General features: G+C 36.6%; 1 protein-coding gene across 1 annotated transcript; it reads right to left on the minus strand.

Annotated features, from left to right (window-relative positions):
* Positions 1-4,052: 4,052 nt before the first annotated feature.
* On the minus strand, positions 4,053-20,277 carry VCAM1 (vascular cell adhesion molecule 1). The gene is made up of 9 exons (XM_011368304.2): positions 20,116-20,277; positions 19,305-19,580; positions 16,691-17,011; positions 15,304-15,570; positions 13,184-13,459; positions 10,966-11,286; positions 9,863-10,129; positions 8,485-8,751; positions 4,053-4,984 (listed from the first exon to the last, which is right to left on the minus strand). Exons 1-9 carry the CDS (start codon positions 20,177-20,179, stop codon positions 4,824-4,826), a joined length of 2,220 nt encoding a protein of 739 aa, XP_011366606.1. The 5' UTR covers positions 20,180-20,277; the 3' UTR covers positions 4,053-4,823.
* Between the last annotated feature and the right edge of the window lie 1,076 nt (positions 20,278-21,353).

Raw genomic sequence — 21,353 nt, forward strand, 5'->3', positions numbered from 1 at the left:
GTAGTGGTTATCTCTTCTAAAATCTCGCTGTGAAAATGAAGGTGTCGTAGGGATGTAACTAGTAGGAGTGCATGATTGAGAAAATTTTGTCAGATTTTTTTTAAAGATGAAAGAGTTTAAACTCCTATAAGAGATAGTAGAGATTTGAGGTTGAAGACAGAGAAAAGTGTTTGAATGACAGACCAAGGTTCCAGAAAAGGTGAGAAGAGATGGTTGCAGACCAGAGAAATCCTTCTAACAAGGCTCTGTCAATGCTTTCTAGAAGCGAAAATGCATTGAAGAGCTAAACACTTAGTTTTATTAGAATATTGTATCCCAAATACAGACATCAGAATCCTCAGGAATATTTTTTAAAATTTCGGATTTCCAGGCCTTACATAAAGATTCTAAGTCAGTAGTCTGGGATTGGGTGCAAGACTCTGTATTTTTAATACCCCATGTAATTCTCATAATGAAGCAAGTTTGGGAAATATTGGCAGGACACTGCTAAATGGCCAGAGGACATGCAAGGACATTAAGGGTTAACTCTAAAATGATGAGAACACTTAAATAAGAGGAACTCAAACGAATAAGGAGAAGCAAAACCTTATGAGACCGTCATCAGGGAAATGAACTTGTTTGTTCAGTTTTCTGCCTGGGAGCATAAAGTGATTTTCATGGTAATGTGAAAAAAACGTTCACAAATCTTGGCAAGGCAATGACAGAAACTCCAATAAAAAGCAACTAACTCCTTGAGTCTGCTGCTTTTTAAGTAGGCTTCATGTGATAAATTTCTAAATACTGAATATAACCTCAAGTCAAAGTAATAATGTTCATTTTCATCATGCATTTAATGTTCTATGCTTAATATTACTTCTTGTGTTTTCAGCATAATAGCATCCAATGTCCTGGTAATCGAATGAATTTTAATTGCACGCACGCTGGATAAAAGAAAGATAGTAATAACATCCTTAATTAAAAATTATGATTTTACACATCCTTTTTTTAAAGACCGAAACCTTCATTTGAGAAAGTGTGTTGAAGTTCTTTAGAACACGGTTTAATTTAGGAGCGATTTGTCGTGCTCCCTTTACTCCACAAAGTCATTGTCATCTCCTTAGTCTTTTTCTTTTCAAGACTGAATCATGGCTTTTTTCAATCACTGAATGAACTCTTTTTTTTTTTTTTTTTTGCTTCACAATATCCCCAAGAGTCCCTGCCAATGAAGAAATAACTAAAAACAATGAAGTACTGTCTCTGAATAGCCTTGTCCTCACTAAAAAAAAATAAAAATAAATAAAAAACCCTGTTTGATTCCATTCAATTTGTTTTACTCTTCTCAAACAGGCTTTACGGATTAGTCTCTTTTGAGAGAAACCACGTTCTTCAACAGCAACAAAATCTGAAAAGCCACTGCACACTTTTTTTTGAGAAGTGAAATTTTAGCTATCATTATGGCTAAAGTAAAAGGCATTTGGAAAGACAATACGAATGCCCCTTTCTTCTTTGCAGAGAAGAGTGGCAATTATGAAATCCTCACAGAAACTACTTTTTAATATTGGCATTAATTTAAATGTTTAATTTTTCCCTTTGAACTGTCTTAAAGTTGATTGAGCCAGGAATAAAAAGAAGGTCCCTAGGCCTTTGGCTAAATACAAAAAGAGATTCACTAAAATAGGTGAAAAAAAGTTCCCCGATGCATGTGTGAATTGTTAAAGAACCACTGTGCTTGAGAGTTGGAAGAGGTCTTAAGGTTTATGGATAGAAACTCTCCATCTTAGGCACAAGAAGAATTTGCTGCGTTAGACCATTATTCGAATCTGCATTCATCAAGAGGTTTTTGTGGGCCTGTTCAGCTTTCCTTTATTTATAAACAATCTTGAATTCTATTTGATATTTTTTTTATATCATTTACCCAGAGCAGGAAAAGTGATGGTAATGGTTATAAGAAGTGGACTGTCATGAATTTTTTTCAACCTGTTTTTTAGTCTTGGTTTGACGATCACAGTATCAGAGTAGTAGATGGCAAATTTGCCAGTCTCATACATTTAAAAAAATGTCCCAGCAGCTGAGAACCAATAGTATCAAAAATCTATAGCAAGATCTGAACTCATTTTTAAGAAAATCAGACTAGGAAACATATTATGAGGGAAATGAAAGTTCACTAATATCCTGAAAGTGCTTTCTATGTACCTCTCTCAATCAACCATTTCTTTCTTTCCCACTAGAGTATTAAGCAAATGAATGAGTTAATTTCATGTTCGGATTTACAGACAATATGAGGGATATCTACTTGAGAGGGAAAGCCCTGATGGGTGCCTTCACCGTAACACCAGTCAGCCAGGAAAAGTAGACAGTGTTGGCCAATACAAATCACGCCCACTTCAGAGGCCAGGAGAGTCAGACAAAAATTCCCCTCTACCTAAAGATCTGGCAATCTCAGTGGAAGTATAAGACACAAGTCTTCCTTTGCTCATCTTTAATCTCATTTCTGCTACTCCCCTTTAAAGGTTCTTGTAACCCAGATCAGCAAGAGAAAGTGGGGACCTCTTTGGTCTCTAGGAGAGAATGATCCATTATTTTTTCTCTCACACCATCACTGAAAAGGACTTTATAAATGCCCTGAGCTGTTGTCAAGGGCTGGGAGTCAGCAAAGTCTCAGGTCATGAACAGGCATCTTTCTGGAAAATGAACAAAGTTTACAGGCAGCTGTTTATTAGAAGGCTTTCTCTAGGCAGTGATGAGGACAGCTGACCTGACTTCTCTGCAAAAGTGATGTGATGAGCTCTAGTGAATAGCAACAGTGATCTCTCCTTAGACTTTGGCTTCCTAGTCGCTCCATGCTGAGCTATCTCCTTCATTGGCGGCCTCCTCAAGCCAGATTATCCTGTTCAGCACAGGTTATAAACCATTTCCTATAGGGTCTTATCACATTCCTCTCTTTATTACCCTAGGACAGATGAAATGTGTAGAGAGGGGATTGGCAAGTTCATCCCTTTCTCTTTGTTCTCTTCCCAATGCATAAACCCTATTTCTTCCCTCTAAGGCTTTGATTTTCATGAATCTGCTTTTTTTAAATGTGTATTTTATTAAAATTATCACCACCGCGATCAAGCAACAGAACAAAAACAGAAGCCCTGAAGTTTCATCTTGTTCCTTTCCAGTCAGTATCACCTAAGGAGTAACTAATATCCTGATTTTAACACCACAAGATAATTTTGCATACTTTTAAACTATTTATAAATAAAACCATGTAGCGTGTACTCTTTTGTAATGGATTCCTTAACTCAGTGTTAGTTAGGATCATGTAAAATTGTCTTTAGAGAAGCTTTGTTCATAATATGAAATAAAACAGAAAAAAACAAATATCCATCAACAATAGATAAATTGTGGCAAAATGTTGTAATACTATGCTGTAATATAGCGAAGTAACTACTATAGAGTAATAAAAGTGAATGATCTATAGTTATATACAACAACATAGATCAATTATGCAAAAACACAACTTTGAGTGAAAGAATAAAGTCACGAGCAAATATACCATTTGATTATATTGATATAAAATTCAAAACCTGGCAAAAGTAAATATGTTCTACTTAGGGCCACCTATATAGGTATTAAACCTTCAAAGAAAGCAAGAGAACGGTTGATGTATAATTCAAAATACTGGTTACTGCTCAGTGAGAGGTTTCTAAGAGGCTCTGAAGAATAGGAATGCTCTAGCTCTTGGTCTTAGTGGTATGCACATGGCGTTCATTTGTTGCCCTTTAACACATGTGCATTTACCTGCATTCACTGCTTCGTGTATGCTATATTTTTAATTATTTAAATTGCAGATTCCAAGGACATAAAACTAGATATTTCAATTCAATTCAATAGGTTAAGAAGGCACCGAGAAATCTGGATTTTTATTAAGTTCCCATGGTGATTCTGATAAAAGCATTCTGAAGAACACTTTGAGTGCTACTTATTATTTCTATAGGTTTAAACTCTTCATCCTTGGAACTTGAGATTTCAAAAAAAGCTACAATGTGATTAAAGGAGGTAGTTTATAATAAATAAACGTACAACTCTTACCATTCCAGAAATCATACTTTACTATACAAAAAGACTAAATATTTACAAAAAAAGATCAAAAGAAGTTGCATTTTTAGATTACACTGGGAAAACTATGCAAGAGTCCAATGAACAAACAACATCATAAAACGTCTCCGTACCATGTCAGTACCATTCAGAGAAATCCAGTCAACCATTATACCACAGGCTGAAGTGTTTAGTACCTGAAAGTCAACTCAGTGCCCTCTTAGTTTATCACTTGCCTATAACAATATAAAATCCTGGCATCTTTACAAACATGAAGTTGTTGTCAGCGACTTTTATAGGAATAACATTATGTTAAAGGAAATTAAATACAAAAAGATGACATAGGTCAGCTGCCAGTCGATATTAATGTTAAAATTTTTTAAAGATGCATTAATTTATAACAATGTGTTCGGGCCATATCGTTTAATTATTTTCGAGATCTGACTAGAGGGTATTGTTATCTCAAGGAATCTCGCTACGGCATACTTTTATTTTACATATATACAGATCACGTTATTGTATATACACATCAAGGAACTACTCCAATCATCACATCTCTATGGTAGTGCCTATTTTTTAGGCAGAAAGTTTTCCTTTGGCTTCTTGCTCACAGCAGGAAACATGGACAGCCATTTCTTTCCAGGAGTTCACTACATTAGAAGTCTGGACTCTCAGCTTGTTGTTTTCCTTGTGGAATGATGAGCAGTATTAAAGATTTAGACTGATAAATAGTGTCTCTGGTCAAACATTTCAAACATTAGCTACACTTTTGATTTCTGTGCTTCTACAAGACTGTATGACCCCTTCATGTTGGCTTTTCTGGCAAAGTAAATGATCATTCCAATGGCAGGTATTATTAAGGAAGATGCACAATAGAGCATGAGAAGTTCAGGAGAAAAATAGTCCTTGTTACTTTCTCTCCCTGGAAAATAACAAAATGGAAGTGATTAGTGTCTAGTACAAAAAGAAACTGTAATAATAATATTTACATGTTTTATTTTAACAGTCAACTCATTCTCTAAAGACAAGTGAATCAAAGCAGTGATAAGGGCCCATAGGACTTCAAATGCATATTCTTCTGAATTATGAAAATAATCAGTTAGTAGTTGCTATGGTCATGATGGGTCATAATGACAGTAATTACCTTCCACAAACTTGAATTCAAATAGATTCAGGTTCGATTATAGAATGAAATAAAAGGTGTAACTTTTAGGGCTCATTTACAAGAACAAACATTGGAGAAGGGTGTTTGTTTTGAGAAATGTAAATATCTACTAAAGAACTAGGACTCTGATCACTACGAATTGAAATTACTAACCAGTTCTCTGAGAAAATCCCTGTAACAACTGGAGTATAACCATGTAGTCAAACAATATATATAAGATAGTAAGAGAAATAATTGCCAGTGGCTTCTTCAGAGATATACAGAAAACACTACATTTTGTATCACTGAAGTAGGGTATCTTAATATATGCTACTTCTCTTCAGCATTTATATCATCTCTTGATAAACAGAAGTTTTTTGGATAGTATCATGGTTTAGTGTTAATATTACTTACTCAAAGAGGCATTCTCTGACCCACATCTCCCCAGCCTAAATTCAGAAGCCTAATGTACTTTTATAACCCACTATACTTTCACGGTTTGTAATTAAACATCTGTTTGTATGAGGATCTGTTAAATTTGGTTTCCTCCTGCAGACTGTAAGTTACATGAGGGCTTGCACCTGTTTTCTCTTTGGTCCACCACTGAGTAGCAAGTACCTAGCCCACTGCTTTGAGTAGTTGACACCCAATATATATTTTTTGAATAGTAACATATTTTTTTCTTTTTACATTCTATCATTTTGTCATTTAGTTGTAAATTGGTTACAGATGGTAATAGCATATAAAAACTAAAATTAGTACTCTATCTAATTTACTAAGAATCATCTGACAGCTGAAATACTATTTAACATCTCAACCTTACAATAACATCTGAAGAAAATAGCATGACATTTACTGGAGATTCATCTCTATTTGTACTTATGTTTGTACAGCATCATATGACCACACGAGTTTCTTCAGGAGGCATATATGTTGTCTCGGTCCTGGAATAAATGAGTGATCTGACTTTGGTGATCACTACATTCCCTCTAGAGCAGCAGTCCCCAACCTTTCAGGCATCAGAGACTGATGCTCCTATGAGAATCTAATGCTTGATGATCTGAGATGGAGCTGAGACAGTGATACTAGCACTGGGGAGTGGCTGCAAATACAGAGGAAGCTTCACTCGCTCACCTCCTGCTGTGCAGCCTGGTTCCTAACAGGCCAGGGACTGGTACCAGTCCACGGCCCGGGAGTTGAGGACCCCTGCTCTAGAGGTTTTTAATCACTGGCGGTCAACCAAGTAGAAAACACTTACTGGAGTAGACGATGGGAAGTCAATTTTTTCAAATTATTAAAGTTAAAAACACTTCATCCTAAACATAATGATAATTGCCTTGTTTTTCTAGTTTCCTTTGCTAGAGCAGAACTAATCAAAATAAATGAGTAATGTTTTAATGTGATGTCCATTATCATAATTAGGTGTCAGTGTTGACATGTTAGACAATGGTATTTCCACTCTTATTGATTTCTTTACAATTTAATAAATATTATCTTTTGCTTTCAGTTTTCCTCTCAGGCATTTGCAATAAAACACAAATTGCTGCTGAGTCGGTTACGAAGCTACCTTCAAATGCAATTTTCTATTAGCTGTGTAAACACTGAAAACCCTAAAGACACCCCACTAGTTCTATCATTGGGATACATTCAAGCCAACAGAAATCAAAACAAAAATAACTTTGAAACTCAGCTAAATACAAAGGAAAAGTAGTTTAAAATACCCAGGAAAAATATCAGATTCTTTTCTCCATTTATTTGTAGTCATTTTAAACGACATTTAATTTGGGGCCCTGAATTTCTAGCTGAGTACTTAACATAGTTTGCTTGTTCTTTTAAGTAATAAGTGAAAAATGACAAATATAACTAGTTTAATAAAGAAATTAGAAAAGACAATGTGAGAGCAAGAGAGTTAAGAAGTGGAGAAGCTTTGATATATTTTTAGAGATTCATTAACTACAAACAAAATTACAAAGATGTTGTGAGTCTGATTTCCTGGGACTAGGCTTAATTAAGGGTGGCCTGGATGCATCAAGGGTTAAAGGAAATAAGAATGAATGAATTTCATCCTACTCATAACTGAGATCTCAATCCATCCAGAATCATCCCCAACCTCTTTGGAAGCACCGATTACATACACCTCGTATCATTTTGAGTGATGTGATACAAGGTACATGTCTCATTCTTTGAATACATAGTAACTTCATTGGCCATATCTACTCTTTTCAGGATAATCACTGCAGGAGGATGACTAAAAGTTTTACATGTAGTTGTGATATTTTCTCCTTCTTTAACATTTCTAGAAGGGTGTATTGATATTGTCGTGTTTCGAGGAGGTACTGTGTAGACAGAAAACATATAGTAAGTCTTGCAATTTTGAAAAATTTGGCCAGATGAGTAGAATTTTACCCGTTTTCTGACCTACGTTCGAATTCTCGTTACGTTGACAAATGATTGCTAACTCTGATAATGAAGTACAGAAGGGAGTTGCATTTCTTTGTGGTAGCTTCACTCCAGCTATGGCTTCCAATCCACAGTGGAAGCTCGTTAGCACCCATAGAGTGGGAGACCAATTAGAAAAGGCTGACATATTCTGCTTACACCAATAAGAGCAACAGGTCTTACTGTGCATTCACAAGAGGGGTGGTTAGAAGATTGAGGGGTCCCAGAAGTTTCTCTGGTGAGACCATGTCCCCCTCCTTCTCTTTCTCTATCATATCAGGGTAGAAGGGAAAAGGGGCTTGAGTTCCTAAGGAAGCAGTCTAGAGATTCTTTGATGTTGTTGTGCATCGAGATGGTGACTCTTGATTATAAGCCTGAAAAGAGTGAATCCAGAAAACATGCAGTTACTGTAAATTCGGAGAATAGCATTCTTTTCTGGTAGGAAGGAAAAGAGTCTGGACGGAGCCCTCCTTTTTACGTTGCCAATCCTCTTTCTTTAGTTTCCTTATAACCCCCAGGGAATGGTTTTTAAAATATGTTTGAACACTTAGGATATACAAGACCTCAGAGGCCAATAATGACTTGTCAACTTTGAAAAAACAGATAAAAATCCTACACTCACCAATGATTAATGACAACTTCCTGGTTAAATTCCACAGGATAGAGCAGCTGTGCATCATTATTTTAGGAAACATTAAGAAATAACCACAATCAACATGGAACTCAGTTTCATTTTCCCAACTCATTCATCTAATCCTAGAAATTCTTTACAGTCCACCAAACTTCTGACCTATTATTTAAGATAATGAAAAACAAACAAAACCAAAAAATTAACTAACCTTTAACATCGAGTGTTATGCTTCTTAATTGCAAGCCAACCTCGTTTTTAGATTCACATTCATACACTCCTGCATCCTCTAACTGGGCCTTGTGGATGGTATATGCGCCATCTGTAGACTTGAGCACTGTGTCTCCTGTCTCTTCTTTCTTCTTCAGGATTATCCAAGTTTTTGGAACATTTCCACATGTACAGGAGATAATGACCGTCTCTCCTTCCTTGACACTCTCTGAAGGAAAAGCTATAAGTTTTATGTCTTTTGGAGCAACTGTAAAGAGAATTTAAAAGGCACTCTGATTAAGTGAAATATAAATGATCAAGATCAAGAAATTAAGCTGTGCAGAGGTGGCTTTCTTAACCTTCCTGAACAACTACAACTACCATTTACTAAATGCTAGGCACTGAACTAAGTACTTGATGTGCAACATGTCTATTAATGTACAACCCATGGAAGGAGGTACGCTATCACCATCTTATGAGTGGGATTCCCTTTAAGTTGATCTATTTTTCTAACTTGAGTTGAGATTCTTTCCTCAGGCAGAGTGACAATACTATGACATCCATCCTAAGGGCTTTCTTTAAGATTGTGCATTGCCCTTTCAAAGTTCATCCTTTAAAATACAAATTACCACTGAGATGAGGTAACAAGAAAGTCTCTAATACCTTAGTGGAAATAATACTAAGGAGTGAGAGAAAAAATGAAAACCTCCACAAAGAAAGGGCATTGAACACCAAAAAGGAAAGTATGAGAGAAAATCTAAATTGGTCTCTTCGTGATTTTGCCCAAAACTGCCTATGGCTTCAACCTGTCAACTAGGAATTGTTTTGTTCTCAGTCTTGGCTCTCCATGCTGGAAAGAGGGTCTGGATCTGAGAACTTAATCCACTCTAATGGTTCTGTGCCATCAAACTGATGAATCAGAGGGCATAGTCACTGCTACTCTTAACCTCAGAATTCACAAAAGGTTTAAGTGCCTTCTTATGCTTCCAAGCAAATACTAGCAGGCACCTTGTGATATTACCACTGAGAGTCTAATAAGCCAGATATGGTGGTTTTAATCCTAAGCAATCTTCAAATACATGTAAACCTCTTTCTATCCTTTTTTCAACACAGCAATCATTGCCTCTGAAGTGTCACTGAAACTCCTGGCGCAGTTCCTAGAGCCAGCATTCCACCTGAGTTTAAAAGAATTAGGATAATTGACTTGGAATGGTTCATGAGAAAGTACTATTTCTGGTGCTTTCCATGCATAAGAAACATCAAAACCCTCAATATAATTTTTAGTAAAAATTTTCTTTTTAAAGAGGACTTTGTTCAAAACCAGTAACACAACCAAAATAATAATAGCAGTAATAAGTCATTAATCACACTCTGCTCACCTTGGATAACTAATTCAACTTCTTTTCTGCTTACTCCAGCCTGGTTAATCCCTTCACACACATAAATACCAGAATCTTCCATTTTTGTAGAAATTAAGGTGAGAGTTGTATTCTCAGAAAGAGGCTGCAGATCTCCATTATTTAGCTGCCTGCTCAACAGGATTTTCGGAGCTGGAAGGCCATTGCTAGAACATGTGATATTCACAGAACTACCTTCCTTGACGGTGAAGGAAGGGCTAACCAAGATGGTTGTATTCCTGGGGGCAACTGAAAAGGTAGGGACACTTGTTAGCTTGACCTCTTGTGCCCTGAGTTCTGTAGAGTTTTAATAATGTTGTAAAACTCGTCTATGAATTCTATGGATTAAAACAGTTTTATAAACCTTTATAACCACCATTTACTTTAGCAGATACAGAGTGATAGAAAGTAGAATATAGATACATAATGGGTATTTTCTAAAGGAAATAAGTTCTGTAGAAACTCTCTTGCTATCAAAGAATAGATGATCAATAATAGTATGTATTGACATTTATGGTGCATTAAACATGACCACAAATTATTTGAATCTCCTGTGAAAAGGTGGAGTCTACTTTCCACCCCTTGAATCTAAGCTGGTCTTGTGACCTATGGAACAGAGAAGAAGTGACACTCTTAAGCCGAAGCCTTAAGAGGTTGCTTTCATTATTACTCTCTTGAAACACTGAGTTCTGGTGACTAAACCTAGGCCACATTCCTTGAGGGTGAGACAACACGTGGAGAAAGGGAGGCCCAGACATCCCAGAACAAGCCTCAGACATGTGAGTGAGGCCATCTGGGACCAGCCATCCCCTGCTTACTTGCCAACTGATTGTAAATGCGTGAGTGAGTCTATCTGATACCACACTGAGCAGATGAACTGTCCATGCGACCACTTCCAAAACTGCCAACTCATAGAATTACAGGCTAATAAATGATGTTTTCAGTGTCAGGGTGATTTTTTATAATAATCATTATTTTGACATTTATTTTTAGTTTATTTTCAGTATTTTAACTATTAATCTCGTGTTAACTATTGTCTGGCAAACATGAAAAAGAAATTGTGGCTACATCACTCATGCACTTACCATTAACATAAAATGTCTGTGTACTCTGCCTTTGTTTGGGTTCAAATTCCATTTCATCAATATTTAACTTGGCTTGACAAACAAGCACTTTTCCAGTATCTTCAGTGGTGGGGATGAAGGTCATTTCCAAACTCTTGGTCTCTAGGGATTTTTTATGCATGTCCTCCAAAAAATTTTTACTCTTCATAACACTCTCCCCCTTAAGTAATTCAATCTCCAGCCGGTCTAATGGATACACATGAGGAACTTTGCAGCTTATAGTGACGGGGTTTCCATCCACTAGTAGACCACTAGTCTCAATTTCTGGATCTCTAGGGAATGCTGCAAATATCAAGGGAAAATGATGTTTATATGTGACATTCAATGGAAAAATGGAATTAATCTCTATTAAATGCCAAAGTCTCAAAATGACAGTTTTAACTTACCTGGGATTGGATAATCACCAATATAGATATAATGACATTAAACATTTTATGTCATTTATTTTAAAATGAAAAATGTTTATGATATAAAATATAAATAATGCTGGAAGCAAAAAATAGTACATGAAGTAATCAAGTAATAAATATACTTCTTATTTTTTTCTTCTTAGTCCTGCTGACAGCCATGGACTGATCTTTTCAAAAAACACATGGGCTGCCACCCTCTTATCTAATAACTATATATTTTAAATGTTTTAAATATTTGCCATAATGTATTGGATATTTACTAGTCCCTTAATAATATTCCTTATCTCGGTCTTCAAAACAGCCTCATAAAAATGGGTATGATTTAACTTATTTTCCAACTAAGAAAAACTTACAGAGAACTTATTTGATAGCTAGGAAAATTTACAAAACTTATAGAAGCTAAGAGGCTTTCTTTAGGCATCGTATCTAGTAAGTCACTGAGTTGAGATCAGAATCCATATTTCTCTGAGCTGAGAGCCCAGACTTGGTTTCACAGAACCGTACAGCCTCTTGGTATCAAATAAGATCCACAAGAGAGTTCTCAATTTCAACATTTTAATTTCCAATGGCCAACCTTAGGCAGAAATTTTTAATATTTTTCAGATATCACTTGTAGTTCAGAAAAAAAACTGTAAAAGTTTTAGATTCTAAATAATATTTATAATGCACTTTATGCAAATCGATAACAATGAGACTATAATAGCTATCAAGAGCAAGAGCAATGGTAAAAAAACTTTTTCCTTAAGTAAAATGCTAGAGTCATACATTCTCAAATATTTCCATATTGCAATAAGACTTCACCTCTGGTTCTCTTTTCTGTTGGAAATCTGCCTACTTCAGCAGATCCTGGACTCTGGGTAATATGATACCACAATAAAATTTGCCCTTTTTTTGAGAGAGATTCAAATCCCTTTACAGATATATTCTAACTCATTCAGAACAAATCCGGAGGGATAACAGAAGTTCGAGCAGGTTTTCTGATAGAAAATCTCTACAATATGTTCTCTTGAATCCTGCTGAATAAGATAAGGCAGAGTAACCCTCTCAAAAAGTAACTTTGTGGTTACTTTGCACATTTTGTTCCTTATTCGTAATAAACTGAGAAACTCCGGCAATGTCGATTTCATAGAGATTTAAGGTTGTAAAGGATTTTATTAAGGTGACAAGAATAGCAGGAAAATGTGTAGTGTATGTATGTAGTTTAATCAATATTGAGATCTAGGGTTATCTCTGGTTCTGCTCTTCACCTGAGCTGCTGCCACACATCATCCCTTGTGACCACTCTTATAGGCCGTCTCCAGTTTTAGCTTTCTCCCCATTGCCTCATTCTTCCCATCCTGTCAATTAGCTTTCTAAACAGAAGGCTCAGGGCACAACCCCAAATGGAATAGCTGAGCAGCAGGCATCCCTATCCAGTTATCCAAATGGAAACTGACCCCTCCCATACTCCTTGCCCCCTACTACCTTGAAACGCCCCATCTACACAGAGAGGGGATGGGAAACAGTGAGCATGTAGTGCGTTCAAGTGCATGATGAGAGTCCTGACGAGACACAAACTAAGAATTGTGGCTGCTGTGTGCTTCTGTAATATATACTTAGGATTTTGGCCAATTAAGTTATATAAAAAATTCTGGTTCGAAGATTTAGGAACAATTCACAATGCTAAATTCCCTTTCTAAAAACATGGATCTCATGGTATACCACAGATTTGTATTATTTTTATTCCAATGGGGGGAAGAAAACAGTAAACGATTTTGAAAACTACTTACAGTAGAGGTCCACTTTAATTCCCTTTTCCAGTTTCTTATGCCCACAGGTCACAGTGCACAGGTACGAATGTTCATTCTCAAAACTCACAGGGTTCAGGGTCAGCGTGGATGTGGTCCCCTCACTGCTCACCTTCCCGCTCAGAGGACTGTCGATCTGGGTTCTCCAAGAGAAAGACGGAGACTCGCAGCCTGTGGCACCACATGTCAACACGACTGAGTCACCAACCTGAGCAGCAATCTTGGGTCCAGGGGAGATCTCAACAGTAAATGGTTTTTCTGAGGGAAAAAAGAACAAGAAAAAAAGAAGGTAAGATTATTTTCTTCTTTCACCACATTCCAATTTATGGTCTTTTAAAATCTGATTTCCTTTAAGTTAACACCTGTGCCAAGAAAACATTATTCCTTTCCACCTTGAGACCATCGGGAATGAGATATTTTTTAAGGATGAACTCACACTACATCAAAGGGACATGTGCATTCATGTGTTCACTGCAGCACTATTTACAATAGCCAAGATATGGAGGCCACCTGGGTGTCCATCGATGGGTGAATGGATAAAGAAGAGATGGTACATATACAGTAGAATATAAATCAGCCATAATAATGAATAAAATCTTGCTATTTGCAACAACATGGATGGACCCAGAAGGTATTATGTTGAGCGGAGTAAGTCAGACAGAGACAAATGCCATATGATTGCATTTATATGTGAAATCCAAAAAACAGAATAATCAAACAAACAAACAAACAGAAACAAACTTATAGATACAGAGAACATTTTGATGGTTGCAGAACTGGGGGTGGGGAGGGTGCTTGAGGGGATGGATGAAGGGGGAGGGGATTAAAAGGTACAAATTTGTAGTTACAAAATAGTCATGGGGATGTAGCGGATAGCATGGAGAATAGCGCCAGTAGTGTGCTAACAACTATGTATGGTGTCAGATGGGTACTGCATTTATTGGGGTGATCACTTCATAAGTTATATAAATATCTAATCACTGTGTTGTATACCTGAAACTGATATAATATTGCATGTCAACTGCAATTGAAAAATAAAAAAATATAGTAGAAGAATCAACTCACAATAGTCTGTTGATTCATTCATTTAACAGAATGAATGGGGATAAAAATTTGTCAAGACAGTGGCATCTTTTCATAAAAATAATTTAATCTGTGCTCAAATATAGTTTAACAAATCCCTGTAATAGTGGACAACAGTACAAATAATTTAAGAGTTTCCAGTGTGTCAGGCATAATCCAAATACACCGTGTCGTGCAGGGGTCTCATCTGTGCTGGGTCTTTTTCTCAGTTTGGTTTGTCTAATTGTGACTTTGTAGTATCTTCTAAAGTAAGCGTTGCTCAAATTACCTCAATAAACAGATATGCTATTAGATTCTGAAAGAGACAGATCATTCAGAGTAATGCCCAGAGTTTCGAGATTCCTTATACGTTAGTGTGAGAATGGGGAACTTTAAAAACAGAGCCACTTCCTGCATGTGAACAATTCTCAGATCATTTTTTTTACATTGGCTACGTATGTTACGATGTGAATTTGTGGCTCCTGCGGGAGTAACTATTAGGTAACTGAAAGGTCCTTTGAAAGTTCAGTGCTCTCTTTAGTACTTAAGGTTTTTAGTATCCTGTGATGCAAAGCGCAAAACAAGAAGGCATTTCCCAGAACGCATTTCCTTCTCACTGAAATGGGATACAGCTTATTATGGGATGGATGATTAGCTTTACATGCTTTTACTAGTGTAATATCTTTCCTAGTCTCTTGAAATACTAATCTAACATCCAACTGAGTTCATCTACTGATGGTGAGTTTGAATTTTGTTTTTTTAACCATCCAAGTTTAAACCCCATGTTTTCACATTTTAAAAATTTGTGTTGCCCATGTTTACAATTTTTTCATCTTATATTTTCTGAGCACCTATTATGTGACAGGCACTCAAATATTACAAGTATGTGTAAGATGAATATATAATTGTGCTAAATTACATAATAATCAGATGGGTCATTAATAAAACTTAAGGAAGTAATTTCGGCATCGATGCTCTTTCAATATTGCTCAAATCCCAATGACAGCAACTGTATCATTATATTTTCCCATTCTACTTACCTTGAACAATTAATTCCACTTCTTTTCTGTTTCTCCCAATCATATTAACTCCTTCACACACATAAATTCCAGAATCTTCCATCCTCATAGCAATTAAAGTGAGAGTTGCATTCTCAGAAAGGAGCTGTAGATTCCTGTTATCTAATTTCTTGCTCCAGAGAATCTGTGGAGCTGGTAGACCTTCACTGGAACATGTCATTGTCACAGAGCCACCTTCTTGCAGCCTTGTGGAAGGATTCACAGAGATCATTGTGTTCCTGGGTGCAACTGAAAAGGCAGGGCACAATATTAGTAATTGCTAAGAATCATCTTGATCCAACAGGGATAATGTATTTCTCAGACTGTATTTATGTGCTTCCACAAATCTGACAAACTTACTCTGTCGAATTAGTATAAAGAATTGCAAAGTCATAAAAATTAGTCAATCCAATTGCTGAATAATTTGGTTGAGTTACTTTTTTGATGTTTGGTGTTTTCAGATGGCCATGGATAATCGAAAATGAAGAATTTCCTGGATAAGATAGGAATCTCATCTCAGCATCCTTGCCAAGTATTCACCTAAGTTGGTTTCAACAAATATGGTGTGAGGCTATCAATCTCTACAACACAGTCCATTTGATTTTTGGGCAGCTCTAGTTATTAGAACATTTCCCCCATTGAGCTGAAATCTACCTTTTGGTAACTAACTTTTACAAATTGGTCATAGTTCAGTCCTCTGCTGTTACAGAATAAATTAAATCCCTTTCCAGATGATTGTTTTTGAAAAAATTATAGCTCTCTTTTCCAAGTTTTGTATTCCTTAGAAAAAATATCCCCTATGTTGTCTATTCTTTTAAAAATATTGGTAAATTTTTTCTATCTTATTTTTTCAGCTAAACATACTGTAGTTGGCAGTACTCCTTTTCATTGTGGTGTCCAGAGCAGAACACAGCATTTTTGTCTAGAACAGAACACAGCGAGTCCACTCCTACACAGTTCTGGGACTATAAGACAATCAAACCTCATCCACACCCTCCCACACCATGCACTTGTATACGTGTGAGCACACACACACACACGAATAAGTGCTCACCTTGTAAAATCTCTATGCCTTGATATTGTAAGGCATATTGTAAGAGTATATTATTTCCCTTTGATAGACTGAGAAATAGAGAAATTAAGTGACCCAAATTCACACGGTTAATGGAGCCAGAACTTAAGCTGGAGTTTTCTTAACCCAAATGCAGTGCTCTTTTCATTGAATATTGCTATTGACAAATATTATGTTCTCAGTGAATAAAAATAGAGTAAAACAAATTTCTTCTTGACTTTGGCTGCTAGGTGTATTGCTGTATACATCCAAGACTAAATTCCCATAAAGACTTGTCCACATCACACAAGCACTTACTGTAAACTTGCAGTTTTTCGGTGGTCTCCTTTTCTTCGAACTGAATCTCAATTTCATCAATGAGTAATTTAGCTCGGCAAACAAGAGCTTTTCCAGTATCTTCATTGGTAGGGATGAAGGTTACTTCCAGACTCTTGGTTTCCAGGGACTTCTTCTCTGTAGGCTCCAGAAAGTTCTGACTTTTCAAGTTTTGGTTGTCCTTCAACAAATCCATCTCCAGCCTGTCAAATGGGTAAACATCGGGGACCAAACACGTGACCGTGACCGGCTTTCCAGCCTCCAGAGGGCCACTCAGGTAAATCTCTGGGTCCTTAGGGAAAGCTGAAAAGGTCAAACAAACACATATGAGTGGGCTTTTTGCTCATGTTGTATAAGGTCTCTCACTGATTTAATGCAATGCAAACTGAATCTAATGTTTTTGTTAATACAGTCAAGATTCATTGTTTTTTATGGTTCAGGTTGGTTTACAAATCACAGTTAATCACCTTTTAGTGAGTTCTTCTGTTCTTATCCTGCATGTACTGAGGGCTGCATGTTATTAGAGTAAAAGAAGGGAGAAGAAATTAATTTATTAAATACTTAATAATTGTGCCATTCATTTCACTTAAATGATTTTATTTTAACCTCACAATAACCCTTAGAGGAACAGACCACATTTCACATACATATAAACATAGACTTAGCAGATCTGTATAACTTACCCAAAGTTACACAACTAATAGATGGTAAATCTGGGATTTAAACTCAGGATTTCTATTTTCTATTTAAACTCAGGATATTCTATATTTCTGATTTCTACTGCAGATTTATGTTATGTAAAATCACAGTCTCTTTTTTAAGTCAGGGCAAATATATTTTCATTTTACAGATAAGGAACCAGAGGCTCAATTTGTCATTGCAAAGAATATCGGGCAAGATATGCTAAAAAATAAAATAAATAAATAAAAAAGCAACGTTAAAGAATTGGCTTCTGCAAATGGTGCCTCTGACAGGAACTGATCCACCAGAAATGAACACCTGTGCAATCTTTAAATTCTGGAAGGCGGATTTGCCTCCTGAAATACCTAACTCATGTCTAACCAATACCCTACTTGATCCTTTCAGAGCTATGGGAACACACTATTTCAGTCAGCCACCACCGCCTCTGAAAGGGACGTCTTTTCATTACAAACTTTCACGATGGTAACACACCGACTGGATTTGAGACTTTGTAATAAGAACACAAAGTTTCCAACTCTAATTACAATCAAATGTAGAATGCAGACAGGACTGCTAAACATGAGAGACAGACATACTTAAAGAAAAACTTCAGGCAAGCTAATTAAAGCCAGAAGGGTCTTCATTTCTCTTTTTAAAATCTCCAACTATTTTGTACTTGTGAGCAAAAGCAAAGGAACCGGAAATGTTTTGTTGTGGGGAAGAAAAAGTCTTTTTCATTTTTCCACCAATTATTTCTGTCCCTCATATTCTATAAGAAATGTGCCTGAAATCCCCACAGTTTGCTGTCAAGTAACATAAGAAGTTGCTACTTTTCCCTGTATTTATGTAAGGGGATCTTTCGAGGAGCACAGGAGGCTACACAGACTTAAAGTATGCGTGGAGGACTGGCGTAATTGAAAGCAGCCAGCCAGGCGCACTTCCTCAGAAAGCATTAGGTACACATGGCGTTTGTTGAAGAATCAATTAGAGTTACTGGGCAAAGCTGAACTCCACTACAGCTGAAGGGAAACGACACAATTACAAATATTCAAATGACGTCTTCATGAGGAGATGACTGTAAGGAATTGCAGTTTTTTGTTTGTTGTTTATTTTGATAGAGCAGTCATCAGTAAGCAAAGGCAGGTGATTTATTTCAGGTTAGTTTTTTTACTCCTCTTGCTAACTTTATTTGCTGGATTGAGAGTAGATTGGGATGTATTTTGGTAAAACGGTAAACTAGGGGTATTTATTCACATTCACAAGGTGAATCGAATTCATTTTACGAATATCCCTGAGGTTGAGCGGTTGAGCATCAGGGCTTGATGACACCACCGCCACCACCATCACCACCAATAACAACCAAAAGGATCTCTTAAATTTATTTACACTAAAATCAAATGAGTGAACTGTATACAGACATTTTTCTCATATCTAAGGGGAAAACTTCTGTATGGAAGCCTATTACTAAATTATATGTCGCCTGCTTAAACTGATTCTAAGTACCAAATTGCAGACGAATAAATAAATGGAAAACCCCCAAAGGATGGCAGTCATAAAAAATTTAGATGCATGGCCAAGTAAATAGGTAAAGATATAAGCAAATAAAAATTTGAGGAAAATAAAATTTAAAAAACCTTAGAGATCTTCATTTTATGGCTAAGAAAATCAAACCCTGGAGCAGCTGAATTTTACCTACAGTCATCATGTCTGTGGCAGAGATGGAAAGAGAAGCCGAGATTTGGGGTCCTGGACTGGTAGTGGGAGACTCATCCGTCTCTAACTTTCTTGGTGCATTATGTGCTCTAGCCAGGAATCTAGACATGGCCAATTTTTTCTTTTAAAAATATTATTTTAAAAAAAAAAACTTATTTAGGGCAAACTTGAGAGAAAATCCAAGATTCTCTGAAGTACTCACAGTAGATCTGCACCTCGATTCCTTTTTCTTCTTTCCCAGATCCGCAAGTCGCTGTGCACAGGTAAGAGTGCTCATTCTCGAAGCTAACAGGATCCATGGTCAGTGTGGATGTGGTCCCCTCATTTCTCACCTTCGCATTCAGCGGACTGTCTATCTGGGTTCTCCAAGAGAAAGATGGGGACTCACAGCCTGTTGTGCTGCAAGTCAGTGAAACGGAGGCACCAATCTGAGCAACAATTTTGGATTCAGGGAAGATCTCAATTTTAAAAGCTTGAGCTGTGAAGGAAAAAAGAGAAAAGCTAACTTACACCGGTTCATTTAGTAATCTGCTCTTCTCTGTTCTAGTATCGTGTCCAAAATACGATCTGACCAATCCCTTTACTAAACTGCTTTGAAGTAACTGTAGGCAGCCAAAACTCACTGGAGTCACTGCCAAAGAAGTTGCTAAAGTGATCCTCACTTAGGGAACTCCCAGTTCTTATCTGATGCCCATTTATCAGACTTGTTTTGTTATTTTTTAAGTTAGATCTCATTATCAAGTACAAGAAACTAGAGAGATAGACCTTACTAGAAACAGAATCCGATTACTCATTTGACATTGGAGAAAAAATATACAGAAAACATCAATTTGCAGCTCCAGCTATGACATTATAATGGTATATAGCAATACTCAATAGCACATTAAAAGTTAAGTGTTCTCACTGTTTAAAAATCCTAGTGCCTTTCTTTACTACCATAGCAAAATTGACTGAAGCCAAAACCAAGGCTAAAATGGAATGCAAGCATTTGAAACAGATCAAGGAGAACTTACAAGCCACAAACACCATCCAAAGTACATTTAAGGCTCCAAAGATCACGACCATCTTCCCAGGCATTTTAAGTTGCTGCTGTGATGAGAAAATAATGGCTCCAAAACCCTTCCTTCTGTCCCACTTGACAGTGCCTGGGAAAAAGTCTTTAGTTCCTAAAGACAGTGAGGAGCGAAATAGAAAGTCTGCTCTTTATAAAGGGTCTCGTTGCAGAGGCGGAGGGAAATCCCTTCAAGGGGAAACCCGGAGCAAAGCCAGAAAAAAGGTTTAACTGACGCCTGGCCAAGTCCAGTATTAACCCCTTCAGTGGCTCTCAGTCCTGAGGCTATTCTCTGCTCCAGAAAAATGAAACACTTCTAAGGTTATAAAATTAAAGCTTTTCCTGATTTTATTCCACAAAGATATTTTTGCAAGAAAGATATAAGGTAATTCTCACTGCAGAAGGAGAATGTCTGAATCCGTGACAGGGGAAGAGAGAGGGAGAGACAGAGAGAGAGGTAGAAAGAGAAAAAGTAAATTAACTATACTCTAATTTTTGAAGTAGCTAAATAACCACTATGTGAACTGATTTTTCTCCATGAAGAAGATATATTTTTAATTCCAAAACAGAGATTAAGTTTCTCTTACAAGAAATAGGAAAGGGTCTTATCTTTTGGTGAGTTATTTTTAAAACGAGAGACAGCATAACTTATACTTTTTATTCATAAAGATAGTTCTTTTGACAACATCAACTTTCTGAAATAATTTTCTTTAGTAGAAAGTAAAGAAATGCTACCAAAACAAGAGAAATCATTTTTCTCTTTTACTTCAGAAAAGTTAGCAACTCTTTGGTTCAATTGCTGGGTAATTGGAAGTCTTTTGCAGACTTAAATGCAAATACATGGAATTCATCTGAAGCGGACTGTGAGATTTTACCACATAGTTAAAACATGAAAGATAATTTGTTTTTGTCATAGGAGAGGGGATAAAAACAAATTCTATGCTCTCCCCCCACCTCAGTGAAATGACATTTTTAAAGCTGTTTTAAAATGGCTGTTTAGCCTTGCATGTACATAGCTCAAGTCTATGCAAAATGCTTGCCCATCAAAAAGAAACCGGAATAGCCACTTCCTTGTGTTACACATGTGCAGGTCTACCTTCCCTATTGGACCATCAGTTCCCTTCATGGCTGAAACTAGTTCTTGTTCATAATCTTATCTACCTCCACCTTCCTAATATCTAACGCATGGTTTTACACTTA

Source organism: Pteropus vampyrus, unplaced genomic scaffold (assembly GCF_000151845.1).
Source record: "Pteropus vampyrus isolate Shadow unplaced genomic scaffold, Pvam_2.0 Scaffold6, whole genome shotgun sequence".
Taxonomy (NCBI): Eukaryota; Metazoa; Chordata; class Mammalia; order Chiroptera; family Pteropodidae; genus Pteropus; species Pteropus vampyrus.

What these genes read in the sequence shown, in the direction of transcription:
- VCAM1 (XM_011368304.2), bottom strand. Translation starts at nt 20,179, where the DNA reads ATGCCTGGGAAGATGGTCGTGATCTTTGGAGCCTTAAATGTACTTTGG. An exon ending in AATCGAGGTGCAGATCTACT is followed by an intron (nt 17,012 to 19,304) that starts GTGAGTACTTCA and finishes TGACCTTTTCAG; the next exon opens with CTTTCCCTAAGGACCCAGAG. An exon ending in AGTTGAATTAGTTATCCAAG is followed by an intron (nt 8,752 to 9,862) that starts GTGAGCAGAGTG and finishes TTCTCTTTACAG; the next exon opens with TTGCTCCAAAAGACATAAAA.